This window comes from Oncorhynchus gorbuscha, linkage group LG22 (genome assembly GCF_021184085.1).
Source record: "Oncorhynchus gorbuscha isolate QuinsamMale2020 ecotype Even-year linkage group LG22, OgorEven_v1.0, whole genome shotgun sequence".
NCBI classification, from domain to species: Eukaryota; Metazoa; Chordata; class Actinopteri; order Salmoniformes; family Salmonidae; genus Oncorhynchus; species Oncorhynchus gorbuscha.
Window position 1 is genome coordinate 22,998,141 of NC_060194.1, and position 17,523 is coordinate 23,015,663.

The 17,523-nt window shown below is 41.4% G+C and overlaps 1 protein-coding gene across 10 annotated transcripts in view; it reads left to right on the forward strand.

The window, feature by feature from the left end:
- The window catches only part of si:ch211-207d6.2 (sickle tail protein), an 89,197-nt gene that overhangs the window by 27,822 nt on the left and 43,852 nt on the right, over positions 1-17,523 (forward strand). For 9 of the 10 annotated variants that reach the window (XM_046321114.1, XM_046321113.1, XM_046321120.1 and 6 more), the window contains 4 exons: positions 3,219-3,505; positions 12,674-12,860; positions 13,158-13,356; positions 16,609-16,705. In XM_046321114.1, coding sequence (XP_046177070.1) covers positions 3,219-3,505; positions 12,674-12,860; positions 13,158-13,356; positions 16,609-16,705 — 770 coding nt within the window. Of the gene's footprint in view, positions 1-3,218; positions 3,506-3,942; positions 4,195-12,673; positions 12,861-13,157; positions 13,357-16,608; positions 16,706-17,523 lie in introns of those variants that run through there. The other variant, XM_046321118.1, reaches the window with a different exon arrangement.

Here is a 17,523-nt window from a genome sequence, read left to right on the forward strand (position 1 = left end):
ATTGTGTACAGATCCTCGCGACATGGGGCCGTGCATTATCATGCTGAAACATTCGGTGATGGCGGCGGATGAATGGCACAACAATGGGCCTCAGGATCTTGTCGCGGTCACTCTGTGCATTCAAATTGCCATCAATATAATGCAATTGTGTTTGTTGTCCGTAGCTTATGCCTGCCCATACCATAACCCCACTGCCACCATGGGGCACTCTGTTCACAACGTTGACATCAGCAAACCGCTCGCCCCCACACAACGCCGTACACATGGTCTGCGGATGTGAGGCTGGTTGTACGTACTAGCAAATTCTCTAAAATGACATTGGAGGTGGTTTCAGATAGAGAAATTAACATTAAATTCCATTCCTGCAGTCAGCATGCCAATTGTTCGCTCCCTCAAAACTTGAGACATCTGTGGCATTGTGTTGTGTGACAAAACTGCACATTTTAGAGTGGTCTTTTATTGTCCTCAGCACAAGGTGCACCTGTGTAATGATCAGCTTCTTGATATGCCACACCTGTCAGGTGGCTGGATTATCTTAGCAAAGGAGAAATGCTCACTAACAGGGATGTAAACAAATTTGTGCTCAAAATTTGAGAGAAATAAGCTTTTTGTGCATATGGAACATTTATGGGATCTTTTATTTCAGCTCAAGAAACATGGGACCAACACTTTACATGTTGTGTTTACATTTTTTTTTCAGTGGATTTGTGGAAAACATCTCATAACAGTTCCCTGGTATATTCAAGGTGTGGGGTTGAGGATATCCTCTGAGGTGTCCTGCTTGTATCCACTCTGTTTAAAAGCTTAATAGGTGAGGGGACTTGCTCAAGTCTTTGGCTGATTATTGCTTTAGGCCTGCCCCTGTTAGATTGAAGAGATAGCAATCATCTTCCAGACAAACAACACATGCAGATGGGAGTCCGTTTTTCCAGCAGACCCTTAACCAACGTGGGATGGCTTCCTCGTGGGATAGGCATTGTTCTGAGCAGGAAGCACATCTATGTTGAACATAACCTATAAGAGACTTCTCTTGATGACGCATTGTCCCAGCATTGAATTCTTTCCTATACAGGATTTGTAATTATACTACAACAGATGCGTTCTTACAAAACTGCAGCTTTGTGTTGATGCCATTTGTTTCCCGTGACACAACCCCCACACACACACCGCCCTTCCAGCATAATTCTAAAAGTCATTTTCTGCTTAACTAAAAAGGCATACCTTTAGGTCCACTTAAAATGTCAACAAGATGTGTCGCATCATTCTTTGCCTGAAGTTGTGCAAAATGCTACTCAACAATGTGGACATCAGTCATTAGTCAAGATGAAGTAAACACGTCTTGTGCATGCTCTGAGTAAAGCATTTAAAGCATTTTAAATATCATAATAATTTTGTCTACGTGTTTGAAAATCTACGCATTTGTTCTAATATGAAGCTCTGTACTGTGTATTCATACAGTAGGCACGTATATCACCACACAATCGTGTGATGAAAGTCCAAGAGATAAAGTAGGCCTACATCTCCCCCAACAAGACTACAGACAGTCTGACTCCAGACTAAATCAGCACTGTGTGATAGATATAATGAATACAGAGGATTAGAACTTCTCTCTCATTTGGTCTGCCTGCTTTGAGGGTCTAAGCCTTCATATTCAAGATGCTTAGGCGATACCACCATTTTCAAAAGCAAACTCCATGGTGGCCTTATCATTCTTAAGCCATACAAGGTCGGATTCTTGCTTTTTTGATCCACATTTCTATGCTGTATCTATAGCATAGTAAAAGTAAGGCACATGCCTGTTTCAATTTGTTTAAATCTTTTGAGTTGTGTGTTGTTCACCCTCTGGGTTCATGTTGTAGGTGTTAATTTAGGTAACATACAGAGGGGTCTTAAAATGATTGACAACCTTAATAGTTGTGTGTTGTTCACCCTCTGGGTTCATGTTGTAGGTGTTCATTTAGGTAACATACAGAGTGGTCCTAAAATGATTGGCACCCTTAATAAACACTAGCAAGAATTACTGTATAAAATAAATCATTCAAATACTGAGCTTTTTGAAATGTTTTTTTTTATACTAATACAATTGCTCAGAGAAAGAAATGTTGTTTAACAAGTAATATTTTCCTCTCTCAAAAGGGTAGGGGTCAACATGATTGACAAGGATTACAGATAATCCTGAATGAATCGTGAATAATGAGTGAGAGATCATACCCCCAAGACATGCTAACCTCCCCTGTTATTGGTGATGGTGAGAGGATAGCATGTCTTGTGGATATGATCTTTGGCCCTCTATAACTTTCTCACTCATCATTATTCATGATTCATTCAGGACTATCCGTTATCATGGTAGCATCCACATTAATATAGAAGTGTTTAGAAACATATTATATTCTTATTTACAATAATAGTGACAAATTATTTACCATGAATTTCTATTGGGCACAAAATAATCTGAAACACAACCAAAACAAACTGCAAATGCATCCATTTGCTCCCGAGTGGCACAGCGGTCTAAGGCACTGCATTTCAGTGCCCGAGGCGTCTCTACAGACCCTGGCTCTATCCCGGGCTGTATAACAACCGGCTGTGATTGGGAGTCCCATAGGACGGTGCACAATTGGCCCAGCGTCATCCGGGTTAGAGGATGGTTTGACTGGGGTAGGCCGTCATTGTAAAATAATAATTTGTTCTTAACTGACTTGCCTAGTTAAATACATTAAAAAAAAAATAATAGTACAACAAAAAGTATTATCCAACAACTTTGTATAGTCACAAGCTTGATGTAGTCATTGTGTGCTAGGAATATGAGTGCAGCACAGATTGTCATCCATGGAACTCTTAAAGGCCAAACAACTTTCTGAAGGTTCATGAAACAGACAGCTATGATTACTCATCACATGAAATACTGTTGTACACATCATGCACGGTCTTGTCTTTGGATGTTTGCGTGTCATGATAAACAATGAAAGGAAAGGAAAGGGGGGATACCTTGTCAGTTGTACAACTAAATGCCTTCAACTGATAAACAGTTAACACCCTTGTGTAAGAGTTGTGGTTGTGTTTTACTTCATAACAACATAATTTCTTTGGTGTGTTTGAATCCCGATAACGTAACATATGATTCTCTTTCATATCTGTTGTATTATTATAACGTAATATTTAATTATATTTCATATCTGTTGTATTATTACCTCTTTTTATATCTGTTTTACTAATAGAGTTAGGAAACAACAACCAGAGAGACTCATCACCTGAGGATGTAGAGCGTTTCCACAGGCAGCAGACTGTAGAGAACCAGAACCACCACTCTGAGCCACGTTCCCCCAGCACAGTCCCCAGGAGGTACACCATCGGAGGGCAAGGGCCCCGCAGTGCCAGAGACCCCCTGACCATGCAGCATGCTGACGTAGAGAGGAAGAAAGAGGTGTTCCTGGAGCACCTGAAGCAGAGGTATCCTCACCATGCTGCTGTCATCATGGGCCATCAGGACCACCTCAGAGACCATGTAAGCGGGAACCCTTTTTTATTTGGTTGGTTGTGATTCCCTGCATAATGGCATGATATACACTGTAGGCTTGTGTTGTTATTGTATTGGTGTGAGTATATCAGCTACTGTATAAGGATTTCAAAGCACATATGACACATGCCTTGAATTGAAGAATTTAATAATAAATGTAGAACATATTCTTTCTTTTTTTTAAATTCAATACATGGTGTTTCATCAATACATGCAATACGTTAATTCAATACTATTGTGTCAGGTGTGCCTGGCCTGGAGTGTAGCCTAACGTAAATGATGGAAATAGAGATGTCAATAAGAATTTCCAGTAAAACAGAATAAAGTATGGAACAATTTCAGTATACGCTTACTGTTTAGGCCAGCCTACCTGAAATAGTGGTACCGCCTCGCCAGGGGGGGTGGTGCCGTGCGCGCGCTGATGCTAGAAGTGGCCATGTGGTAAAATAAACTGTGACTGTTCTACAAGTTAGACAGGTAAATCCAGACCCGCATTTGGGCTAGGTGGAGATCGTTTCCATGGCCACACCTGTCACCTCGAGGAAAGCTCATTTTACAAGCGAACGTCGTCTTGTTGCAGTCATTGCGAAAGAAACCCGTTTACTCCGAATTGAGCAGGACTCATGCAACGCGCGCTTACCCTCGGATTGAGGCTTTGATATTTAGGCTACGTTCAGGTAAACTATCGTTGAAAGTAGACCTACATTAGACTACTTTACCTAGTTTACCTCCAGTTGTGCAATTACAGTATTCTATTGGTATTGGTATAGCGCAGATGCTTGTACAGTAGTGATAACTTGTTGGTAGTTTGCAGATAAACTTGTTCGATATAAGGATAGCAGATATACGCAATAACCTGCCCTGCATACTTTCCAGTCAGTGTAACCTATGCTACCAGTATATACATTTATTTTTACGTATGTTTTTTTTCTCATTTCAATTTAGTCTGGCGCCTACACTCCAAGCACATCAATGTCTATTTGCGTTCATTTGGTATTTTTCTTAAAGGGATAGTTCAACCAAATGACCACGTGAGCTGTCTATGGACCAGGTATGTATGATAGCAATCTATGCTTTGGTTTTATTTCCCAGTCACTGTTTCAAAATGCCAACGTTTTAGCATTTGTGGCACAACTTACATTCAAGTTATGGTAAGAGATTAGACATTTTCTACATCCTCATGTCCAAATAAACCAAAAGTATAAAAAATGTTACCTACCGTGACTTGGGTATTTGTGCCACAAAGCCCACAAAGCTAAAACATTAGCATTTGCGAACAGTTCTAGGGAAAGGAAACCAACGCATGTATTGTTGTCATACCTTGTCCATAGACTGCTTACAGGGTAGGGAAACCAATGTATAATTTTGTAATTTGGGTTAACTATCCCTTTAAATGAGGGGAATAGTCTAGGTCTACAGCTATGTCTTGAAACAAATACTATTTTAAACCACCTTCCTATTGGTATTTATAGATTAATAGGTTTATATATATATAGTTGAAGTCAGAAGTTTACATACACTTAGGTTAGAGTCATTAAAACTTGTTTTTCAACCACTCCACAAATTTCTTGTTAACAAACTATAGTTTTGGCAAGCCGGTTAGGACATCTACTTTGTGCATGACACAAGTCATTTTTTCAACAATTGTTTACAGACAGATTATTTCACTTATAATTCACTGTATCACAATTCCAGTGGGTCAGAAGTTTACATACACTAAGTTGACTGCCTTTAAACAGCTTGGAAAATTCCAGAAAATGATGTCATGGCTTTAGAAGCTTCTGATAGGCTAATTGACATCATTTGAGTCAATTGGAGGTGTACCTGTGGATTAGAGGTTGACTGATTATGATTTATCAATGGCGATACCGATTACTGGAGGACCAAAAAGATACCAATTAATCGTCCGATTTTTATTTATTTGTAATAATGACAATTACAACAATACTGAATGAACACTTATTTTAAATTAATATAATGCATCAATAAAATCAATTTAGCCTCAAATAAATAATGAAACATGTTCAATTTGGTTTAAATAATGCAAAAAGAAAGGGTTGGAGAAGAAAGTAAAAGTGCAATATGTGCCATGTAAAAAAGCTAACGTTTAAGTTCCTTTCTCAGAACATGAGAACATATGAAAGCTGATGGTTCCTTTTAACATGAGTCTTCAATATTCCCAGGTAAGAGGTTTTAGGTTGTAGTTATTATAGGAATTATAGGACTTTCTCTCCATACCATTTGTATTTCATATACCTTTCACTATTGGATGTTCTTATAGGCACTTTAGTATTGCCAGTGTAACAGTATAGCTTCCGTCCCTCTCCTTGCCCCTACCTGGGCTTGAACCAGGAACACATCGACAACAGCCACCCTCGAAGCATCGTTACCCATCGCTCCACAAAAGCCACGGCCCTTGCAGTGCAAGTAGAACAACTACTCCAAGTCTCAGAGTGAGTGACGTTTGAAACACTATTAGCGCGCTCCCCGCTAACTAGCTAGTCATTTCACATCGGTTACACCAGCCTAATCTCGGGAGTTGATAGGCTTGAAGTCATGAGCAGCTCAATGCTTGAAGCACAGCGAAGAGCTGCTGGCAAATGCACAAAGTGCTGTTTGAATGAATGCTTATGAGCCTGCGGCTGCTTACCACCGCTCAGTCAGACTGGTCAAATATCAAATCATAGACTTAATTATAACATGATAACACACAGAAATACAAGCCTTAGGTCATTAGTTTCCGGATTCTACCATATTATCATTTCGAAAACAAAACGTTTATTTGAAATACAGAACCGTTCGAGTGTAGCGAAATGCTTGTGCTTCTAGTTCCGACAATGCAGTTTTATCTAACAGTGTAAGGGGATAAGGAACATGTACATAAGGATATATGAATGAGTGATGGTACAGAGCAGCATCCCTAAGTCTAAATATTGCTGTTACATTGCACAACCTTCAATGTTATGTCATAATTATGTACAATTCTGGCAACATAATTACGGTCTTTGTTAGGAAGAAATGGTCTTCACACAGTTCGCAACGAGCCAGGCGGCCCAAACTGCTGCATATACCCTGACTCTGCTTGCACGGTACGTAAGAGAAGTGACACAATTTCCCAAGTTAAAATAAATTCATGTTAGCAGGCAATATTAACTAAATATACAGTTTTAAAAATATATACTTGTGTATTGATTTTAAAGAAAGGCATTGATGTTTATGGTTAGGTACACATTAGTGCAACAACAGTGCTTTTTTTTGCGATTGTGCTTGTTAAATCATCACCTGTTTGGCAAAGTAGGCTGTGATTCGATGAGAAAATAACAGGCACCGCATCGATTATATGCAACGCAGGACAAGCTAGATAAACTAGTAATATCGTCAACCATGTGTAGTTAACGAGTGATTATGTTAAGATTGATTGTTTTTTATAAGGTAAGTTTAATGCTAGCTAGCAACTTACCATGGCTTCTTGATGCACTCGTGTAACAGGTAGTCAGCCTGCCACGCAGTCTCCTCGTGGAGTGCAATGTAATCGGTGACAAATGCAGATTGTTATGAAAGCTAGAAATCGGCCCTAATTAATCGGCCATTCCGATCTCTACTGTGGATGATTTCAAGGCCTACCTTCAAACTCAGTGCCTCTTTGCTTGACATCATGGGAAAATCAAAAGAAATCAGCCAAAACCTCAGAAAGAAATTGTAGACCTCCACAAGTCTGGTTCATCCTTGGGAGCAATTACCAAACACCTGAAGGTACCACGTTCATCTGTACAAACAGCAGTACGCAAGTATAAACTCCATGGGACCACACAGCTGTCATACCGCTCAGGAAGGAGACGCATTCTGTCTCCTAGAGATGAACGTACTTTGGTGCGAAAAGTGCAAATCAATCCCAGGACAACAGCAAAGGACCCTGTGAAGATGCTGGAGGAAACCGGTACAAATGTATCTATTTCCACAGTAAAAGGAGTCCTATATTGACATAACCTGAAAGGTCGCTCAGCAAAGAAGAAGACACTGCTCCAAAACCGCCATAAAAAGCCAGACTACGGTTTGCAACTGCACATGAGGACAAAGATCGTAGTTTTGGAGAAATGTCCTCTGGTCAGATGAAACAAAAGTAGAACTGTTTGGCCATAATTACCATTGTTAAGTTTGGAGGAAAAAGGGGGGTGGCTTGCAAGCCGCAGAACACTGTCCCAGCCGTGAAGCACAGGGGTGGCAGCATCATGTTGTGGGGGTGCTTTGCTGCAGCAGGGACTGGTACACTTCGCAAAATAGATGGCATCATGAGGAAGGGAAGATTATGTAGATATATTGAAGCAAAATCTCAAGACATCAGTTAAAGCTTGGTCGTAAATGGGTCTTCCAAATGGACAATGACCCCAAGCATACCTCAAGTTGTGGCAAAATGGCTTAAGGACAACAATGTCAAGGTATTGGAGTGGCCATCACAAAGCCCTGACCTCGATCCCATAGACAATTTGTGGGCAGAACTGAAAAGCATTTGCGAGCAAGGAGGCCTAAAAACCTGATTCAGTTACACCAGCCCTGTCAGGAGGAATGGGCCACAATTCACCCAACTTGTTGTGGGAAGCTAGTGGAATGCTACCTGAAACATTTGACCCAAGTTAAACAATTTAAAGGCAATGCTACCAAATACTAATTGAGTGTATGTAAACTTCTGAACCACTGGGAATGTGAGGAAAGAAATAAAAGCTGAAATGATTAATTCTCTACTATTATTCTGACATTTCACGTTCTTAAAATAAAGCGGTGATCCTAACTGACCTAGCTCAGGGAATTCTTAATAGGATTAAATGTCAGGATTTCTGAGACACTGAGTTTAAATGTATTTGGCTAAGGTGTATGTACATTTCTGACTTCAACTGTACATATGTATAGAGTTGCTATAAAATGTGTACAATTGTTATAAAATGCTTCACTGTTTTGTAATGGAATGATTTCAATGACTTTAGTAGCAGTGAAACCATAGTCTACTCTTCTTATGTGGTGAAGTCCATGTTGCTGTGTTAGTTAAATGCTCATCCATCTACCTGTTACCCAGTGTGATCATTCTAATGGTCTGCAGCAAGGGAGGAGTTGAGGATGAAACATTTGCCAATGCTTTCAAAGACCTGGCATCCCACCAAAGCAGATGAACCATGGTCTGGTCTCTGCCCATGCATCTGTCAGTGATTAGAGATCAAAGTGGGAAATTTGATGCTTGGCCCTGCTTTCATCCCTAGCTGGCTCACTGTGCTGTGCTCTTCCCTCCCTTCACTACAAGTAACACCTTGAACAGTGACTGAGTGCTACCTTATGGTGGAGAGGTATGCAATTGTTGCTCTACACATGGGGTCCATATTGGATGGATAGATAGATTCAGTGGTTTCGGGGGCACAGCTGGAAGTGTTTTTGTTCTATTGCACTCTTGACAGGCTCGGCCCATCTTGGTCTGAGAGGCTTGTAGCTGAACAAGGTGGCACTTTTGTTTTCACCCCTCAGAATTTATTTTTATTTATTTTTACCAGGTAGGCTAGTTGAGAACAACTGCGACCTGGCCAAGATGATAAAGCAAAGCAGTGCGACAAACAACAACAGAGTTACACATGGAATAAACAAACATACAGTCAATAACACAATAGAAAAAAGGTAAATATACAGTGTGTGCAAATGAGGTAAGACAAGGGAGGTAAGGCAATAAATAGGCCATGGTGGCGAAATAATTACAATTTAGCAATTAAACAGGAGTGATAGATGTGCAGAAGATGAATGTGCAGGTAGAGATACTGGGATGCAATGGAGCAAAAATAAATAACAGTATGGGGATGAGGTAGTTGGATGGGCTATTTACAGAGGGGCTATGTACAGGTGTAGTGATCTGTGAGCTGCTCTGACAGCTGGTGCTTAAAGTTAGTGAGGGAGATATGAGTCTACAGCTTCAGTGATTTTTTTTGCAATTTGTTCCAGTCATTGGCAGCAGAGAACTGGATGGCTAGGCGGCCAAAGGGGGAATTTGCTTTGGGGGTGACCAGTTAAATATACCTGCTGGAGCGCGTGCTACCGGTGGGTGCTGCTATGGTGACCAATGAGCTGAGATAAGGCGGGGCTTTACCTAGCAAAGACTTATAGATGTCCTGGAGCCAGTGGGTTTGGCAACGAATATGAAGCGAGGGCCAGCCAACGAAAGCATACAGGTCGCAGTGGTGGGTAGTATATGTCGCTTTGGTGACAAAACGGATGGCACTGTGATAGACTGCATCCAATTCGCTGAGTAGAGTGTTTGAGGCTATTTTGTAAATGACATTGCAGAAGTTAAGGATCGGTAGGATAGTCAGTTTTACAAGGGTATGTTTGGCAGCATGAGTGAAGGATGCTTTGTTGCAAAATAGGAAGCCGATTCTAGATTTAATTTTGGATTGGAGATGCTTATTGTGAGTCTGGAAGGAGAGTTTATAGTCTAACCAGACACCTAGGTATTTGTAGATGCCCACATATTCTAAGACAGAACCGTCCAGTGTAGTGATGCTGGATGCGCGGGCAGGTGCTGGTAGCGATCGGTTGAAGAGCATGCATTTAGTTTTGCTTGCGTTTAAAAGCAGTTGGAGGCCACGGAAGGAGAGTTGTATGACGTTAAAGCTCATCTGGAGGTTAGATAACACAGTGTCTAATGAAGGGCCAGAAGTATACAGGTTGGTATTGTCTGCGTAGAGGTGGATCAGAGAATCACCAGCAGCAAGAGCGACGTCGTTGATGTATACAGAGAAAAGAGTCGGCCCGAGAATTGAACCCTGCGGCACCCCCATAGAGACAGGCCCTCCGATTTGACACACTGAACTCTGTCAGAGAATTAGTTGGTAAACCAGGCAAGGCAGTCATTTGAGAAACCAAGGCTGTTGAGTCTGCCGATAAGAATGTGGTGATTGACAGAGTCGAAAGCCTTGGCCAGGTCTTTGAATACAGCTGCACAGTATTGTCTCTTATCGATGGAGGATATGATATCGTTTAGGACCTTGAGCGTGGCTGAGGTGAACCCATGACCAGCTCGGAAACCAGATTGCATAGCAGCGGTGGTGTGGTGGGATTCAAAATGTTTGATGATCTATTTGTTAACTTGTCTTTTGAAGACCTTTGAAAGGCAGGGTAGGATAGATATAGGTCTGTAGCAGTTTGGGTCTAGAGTGTCCCCCCTTTGAAGAGGGGGATGACTGCGGCGGCTTTCCAATATTTGGGGATCTCAGACGATACGAAAGAGGTAGAACAGGCTAGTAATAGGGGTTGCAACAATTTCGGCTGATCATTTTAGAAAGAGAGGGTCCAGATTGTCTAGCCCTGCTTATTTGTAGGGGTCCAGATTTTGCAGCTCTTTCAGAACATCTGCTGTCTGGATTTGGGTGATGGAGAAATGGGGGTGGCTTGGGCAAGTTGATGTGGGGGGTGCAGGGCTGTTGACCAGGTTAGGGCTGGCCAGGTGGAAAGCATGGCCAGCCTTAGAAAAATGCTTATTGAAATTCTCAATTATCCTGGATTTATTGATGGTGACAGTATTTCCTAGCCTCAGTGCAGTGGGCAGCTGGGAGGAGGTGCCCTTATTCTCCATGGTTTTTACAGTGTCCCAGATGGCGAGGTCCTTCTAGAGGGGACCTTTACAAGATTTTGTTAACCAGATCGCTGAGTCCCGCTTAAGTGACGCTGGTTTAAACATTAACTAGCTGCATTTAGTAGCTACAATGTACTACATTTCCCTTCTTGTATTATTGTGCCAGCTTCAAACCGGTATCACAGTTATAATCACTATCACAGTGTGAACCTGTAGTTTCACTGTACCTGTCTGTAATTATTGTATGTAATACATGGTTTTACTCCCACTTACTAAACAATGGGACAGTTATTTTTGTTCCATAGCCAAGTTAAAACCCCAGTGTAGGAGTCCGTAAAGGTTTTGACTTGTAGGTGCCTTCAACTCCAGCACAGGTAGCTTCTCTAGCTAGTCAAATCTTCTAATGCATTATTAACACAATATCTGAAACCCATAGGGTCAACCTGAAGTGGATGACAGTTAACACCCATAATGATCATGCTCGTTGTCAACTCCAAGTCTTGTGTTCTTTTTGGTAGGAAATACTGAACATATATTTTATGAAAGATAAAGTAAATCTATTGGGAAAGAATAATTGGATGTAACCAGTATGTTTTCTCGCCAGTAGCCACAACTCAAGTTATTGGAGGCCTTTAAGGGTACCTTTTGATTAACTAAACAAATGATTTGCTCTGAGCTCAAATTTGCTCTGAAGTTTTAGTATTATCGGTAAAGCATTACCATTATGGGAATGAAAGGAGAGACCAAAACTATGTTGATAGAGAATAAACATCAGCCAAAATTGGAGTATTGTTATTCCGTGTCCATTGTTGTCATGGGAATTTGGATAGCGTCATTGGATATATTTATGAGTCTAGAAATACATGTTCAAACAAAGCATATGTTGACATAGAAATAGAATAGGTCTGTTGTAATAAGATGCAGAGTTAAAACTGAAACAAAGCATGTGTACCACTACTACTAGCTATACTGTATTTATGTACATTTCATGAATTCAACTTATTTCCTGTGCATCAAATAATGTAGTGGTAATTATGTGAGTCAAAGTGAAGAGGAGAGGGCACTCTGATCCAGAGCTGCCTGAGGTGGTTATTCACCAGAGTGTGTCAGCGTAGCCCAGTCAGTGCCAGGCTTAAAATGTAAATGCAGTGAGTGACTCAGTGTGCGTGTTTGTGTGTCAGGTTGCAGATGTCCCCAGAAGGAACCCTTACAGAGGCAGCATGCATCAGGGACACATTCACATCAAATTATGTGTTTGCCAAATACACAGAACAAGTCCATTAAATCCGCTTTTTTTGCAAGTATGACAGCTAACTACAAATTAACTTAAAGACGTGTTGACAGTTGTTATTTTCAAAAGTGAGCAAGGTGCCCTTAAGCAGACTGGTCCTACTTTAGCATATTTCTGTGTGCAAGCATGCATGTTTGACAGTAATTTAGTTGAAGTAGATGTAACTTCAGGTTGAATACATCACATCCCTGACTATAGAACTTTTGTGATTGTGTGTTGGAGACTGTTTCTCCATCTTCCATCTCTCCTTCTGCTTCTACAGGTAAGGAGCCCCCAGCACTCTGCCAGCCCCCCGCCCAGTATAGGGGAGCAGCTCGAGCACCTCTCGTTGGAGTCTCTGGAGACCATGTCAGAGGGAGACGGTCCAGCGGTCTTCACCCGTGGCTGCCAGGCACGGGCCAGCCTGCCAGTGGTCCGCTCTGCCAACCAGACCAGGGACAGATCATTAGGTAGGTACTATGGAGCTCTCTCTTTCGCATGCTCTATGTCACACACGTCCTTGTACTCTGACACGTTATCTCTCTCTCCCAATCTTTTACGCTCTCACTCCTTGAGGTCTCACGGTTTCTCTCTATCTCCGTCTTTGTCTCTCTCTTTCTCACTCTCTCGCTCTCTCCCCCCTCTCGCTCTCTCTCTCTCTCTCTCTCTCTCTCTCTCTCTCTCTCTCTCTCTCTCTCTCTCTCTCTCTCTCTCTCTCTCGCTCTAATTTTGATGTTACAAAGTGTTTCCTCACCCTCCCTCTTCAGGTGTGCTGTACCTGCAGTACGCAGAGGAAACCAAGCAGATCCGGATGCCCAATGAGATTACCAGCATAGACACAATCAGGGCTCTGTTTGTTAGTGCTTTCCCCCAGCAGCTCACCATAAAGATGCTGGAGTCTCCCAGTGTAGCTGTGTACATCAAAGATGAGACCAGGAACATGTACCACGAGCTAACTGATGTCAGGTGTGTTCATCTATCTACTGTACATTAGTGACTCTACCTTCTGTTGTGATTTATTTCTTCAGATGACATTTCCCCTCCATTGAGCATGTTATGTTGCAAGGCCCATACTGGTTTTGAATGGCCTTCAAGCTTATATCATAACAATTCATGTAAATGGACAGTACCAGTCAAAAGTTTGGACATTCATTCACAGGGTTTTCTTTATTTTTACTATTTTTTGCATTGTAGAATGATAGTGAAGACATCAAAACTATGAAATAACACATGAAATCGTTTAGTAACCAAAAAAGTGTTAAACAAATAAAAATATATTTTAGATTCTTCAAAGTAGCCTCCCTTTGCCTTGATTACAGCTTTGCCCATTCTTGGCATTCTCTCAATCAGCTTCATGAGGAATGCTTTTCCAACAGTCTTGAGGGAGTTCCTACATATGCTGAGTACTTGTTGGCCACTTTTCCTCCACTCTGCTGTCCAACTCATCCCAAACCATCTCAATTGGGTTGAGGTCTGGTGATTGTGGAGACCAGGTCATCTGATGCAGCACTCCATCACTCTCCTTGGTCAAATAGCCCTTACACAGCCTGGAGGTGAGTTTTGGTTAATTGTCCTATTGAAAAACAAATGATGGGATGGCATATCGCTGCAGAATGCTGTGATAGCCGTGCTGGTTAAGTGTGCCTTGAACTCTAAATAGATCACCAACAATGTCACCAGCCAAGCACCATCACACCTCCTCCATGCTTCACAGTGGGAACCACACATGCGGAGATCATCCGTTCTCCTACTCTGCATCTACAAAGACACGCGGTTGGAAACTGAAATCTCAAATTTGGACTCATCAGACCAAAGGACAGATTTCCACCTGTCTAATGTCCGTTGCTCGTGTTTCTAAGCCCAAGCAAGTCTCTTCATCGAGGTGTCCTTTGGCATATATTATTATATTATTATATAATTATATATTATTATTATTATTATATTATTATATATTAATGGTGTCACGCCTGCTCCCGCTACCCCTCTCTGGTACTCGAGGGCGCCAGGTTGCTTTTTATTACGCATACCTGTCACTATCATTACGCGCATCAGCGCTCATTGGACTCACCAGGACTCCTTCACGTTTTGATTGTCTCCCCTATATCTGCTTCTTGTTTCATCCCTGTGTCTGTATTATTGTGGTTTAAGTTTCCCCTGTCTAGACGCTGTCCGTAATTCTGTTCCTGTCCGTTGTTTCATTAAATGTTCACTCCCAGTACCTGCTTCTCATCTCCAGCTTTGATCCTTACAAATGGTTTCTTGCAGCAATTCGACTATGAAGGCCTGATTCACACAGTCTCCTCTGAACAGTTGATGTTGAGATGTGTCTGTTACTTGAACTCTGTGAAGCATTCATTTGGGCTGCAATCTGAGGCTGGTAACTAATGAACTTGTCGTCTGCAGCAGAGGTATCTCTGGGTCTTCCTTTCCTTTGGTTTTCCTCATGAGAGCCAGTTTCATCGCAGTGCTTGATGGTTTTTCCGATTGCACTTGAAGAAACTTTCAAAGTTCTTTACATTTTCCGGAATGACTGACCTTGATGTCTTAGAGTAATGACCGTCATTTCTCTTTGCTTATTTGAGCTTCTTGCCATAACCTTTACTTGGTCTTTTACCAAATAGGGCTTTCTTCTGTATGCCAACCCTACCATGTCACAACACAATTGATTGGCTCAAACACATTAAGAAGGAAAGAAATTCCACAAATTCACTTTTAACAAGGCACACCTGTTAATTGAAATGTTTTATTTTATTTTTTTCTTTCACCTTTATTTAACCAGGTAGGCTAGTTGAGAACAAGTTCTAATTTTTAACTGCGACCTGGCCAAGATAAAGCATAGCATGCTTTAAATGCATTCCAGGTGACTACCTCATGAAGCTAGTTCAGAGAATGTCAAGAGTGTGCAAGGCTGTCATCAAGGCAAAGGGTGGCTACTTTGAAGAATCTAAAATCTCAAATATAATTTGATTTTTTTAACACTTTTTGGTTACTACATGATTCCATATGTGTTATTTTGTAGAAAATAATAAAAAATAAAGGAAAAACCCTGGAATGAGTAAGTGTGTCCAAACTGTGTATTCGTATTTGTGGATTAATGTACTTCAACCTGACGCTTTTCATAAAGGGTTTTGATTGTGATTATTATTATTTTTCTTCATAATCAAAAACCTTCATGAAAAGCATCAAGTAGAAGCAAATTAATCCACAAATACTAATATAATTTTACATGTATCTTAATTGACCACTTTTTCAGGAATTTTATGATATAAGCTTGAAGCCCATTCAAAAACTGTTTAGGACTTGCAACAGGAAGTTGGCGTGACTTTCATAGGGTTAGTTAAACACTTGAAAGACACAAATTGGCACACTTTTACTTAACAATGGAGTTTGGTACAGTATGATACTACCTAATGCGGTATGTTGTGTGGTCGGGTAAAAAAGGGATTGTCAAGCTTTGTGTGCTGTATAGTAGTACAAGTATCTATAACACTGCTGTTAAAACATCCATCTTTCGGTATAGATCTTCAAATTACAGGGGAAGCATTGCAAGTAATTTAGTCTCTACTTCGGCATTTCAGCATTCTAAGCGTAACATGAATACTCCTCCACCTCCTTCTTTTTCAGTGTAGGCAGGGAGGCATTAATTGGGGTATTGTTGAGGCAACAAGAGAGGAGGCCCATGACTGCTGATGACAGGGTGTCTGTCTTTACCACACCCTAATCTGCACAGACACTCCTCTACGGCAGTGGTTCCATGTATTTGATATATTTCAGAGCTAGCACACCTTATTCAACTTGTTAACTAACCATCAAGCCCTTGACTACGTAAATCAGGTGAGCTAGTTCAGGGCTACAACACAATTGTGAAATGTTTGGGGGTCCCCAAAGGAGAGGTTTGAGAACCACTGCGCTACAGTAGACTGAGAAATATAGTGCCGTGAGGGCTGGCAATTAAACAGTGGAGTGTAGTTTGCAGTTAGATGTCAACAACCTAGCCTAGTGGTTAGAGCATTGGGTCAGTAACTGAAAGGTTGGTTGAACAAATCCCTGAACACAGTTAACCCACTGTTCCTAGGCCGTCATTGTAAATAAGAATTTGTTCTTAACTGACTTGCCTAGTTAAATAAATAAAAAATGTAAAAATAAAACCTGTGTTTTACAAAATGGAATAGGGGTCCACACAAGCAGTGTAAATTTGGACGTTTTTCTTTTTTCCAGAAATATTACATCTCGATGCTGTCTGAAGGTGTACCACAAAGACCCTGCACATGCCTTCAATCGCAGCAACGCAAGGCCTAACAATGCTGAGGGCAGGGTGAGTGAAGCCCAAATGATAACACAGCCAAGCACACAAACTCCCCTAAGTCCCCTAAATCCATCTGTCTAGTGCGCTACCTTTGACATCAAGGAAGCTTCCGGTCCTAAATCCCTAACCAGGGGCCTTTAGCTCATCATTCTGAGACACACACAGGGATAAAAGCAACCTTGTGTATTCTTGATTGTAATAGAAGTAGGATCAGAGGCAGGGTTATTCTTCTCTATGTTTGGTTATACCCTGTTAAGCAGTTATCAAAATCAAATATTTTTAGTCACATGCGCCGAATACAACAGGTGTAGACCTTACAAGCCCCTAACCAACGATGCAGTTAAAAAAATGTGAATAAGAAATAAAAGAAACAAGTAATTAAAGCAGCAGTAAAATAACAATAGTGAGAATATATACAGAGGGTTCCGGAACAGAGTCAATGTGCAGGGTTAGTTGATGTAATTGAGGTAATATGTACATGTAGGTAGCGTTATTAAAGTGACTATGTATAGATAATAACAGAGTAGCAGCGGCATTAAAAGGGGGGGGGGGCAATGCAAATTGTCTGGGTAGCCATTTGATTAGATGTTCAGTAGTCTTATGGCTTGGGGGTAGAAGCGGTATTGAAGCCTCTTGGACCTAGACTTAGCGCTTGCTGTGCGGTATTAGAGAGAACAGTCTATGACTAGGGTGGCTGGAGTCTTTGACAATTTTTAGGGCCTTTCTCTGACACCGGCTGGGTTTGAAGTCCGGGGTGGCAGGTAGCTTGGCCCCAGTGATGTACTGGATCGTACGCACTACCCTCTGTAGTGCCTTGCGGTCGGAGG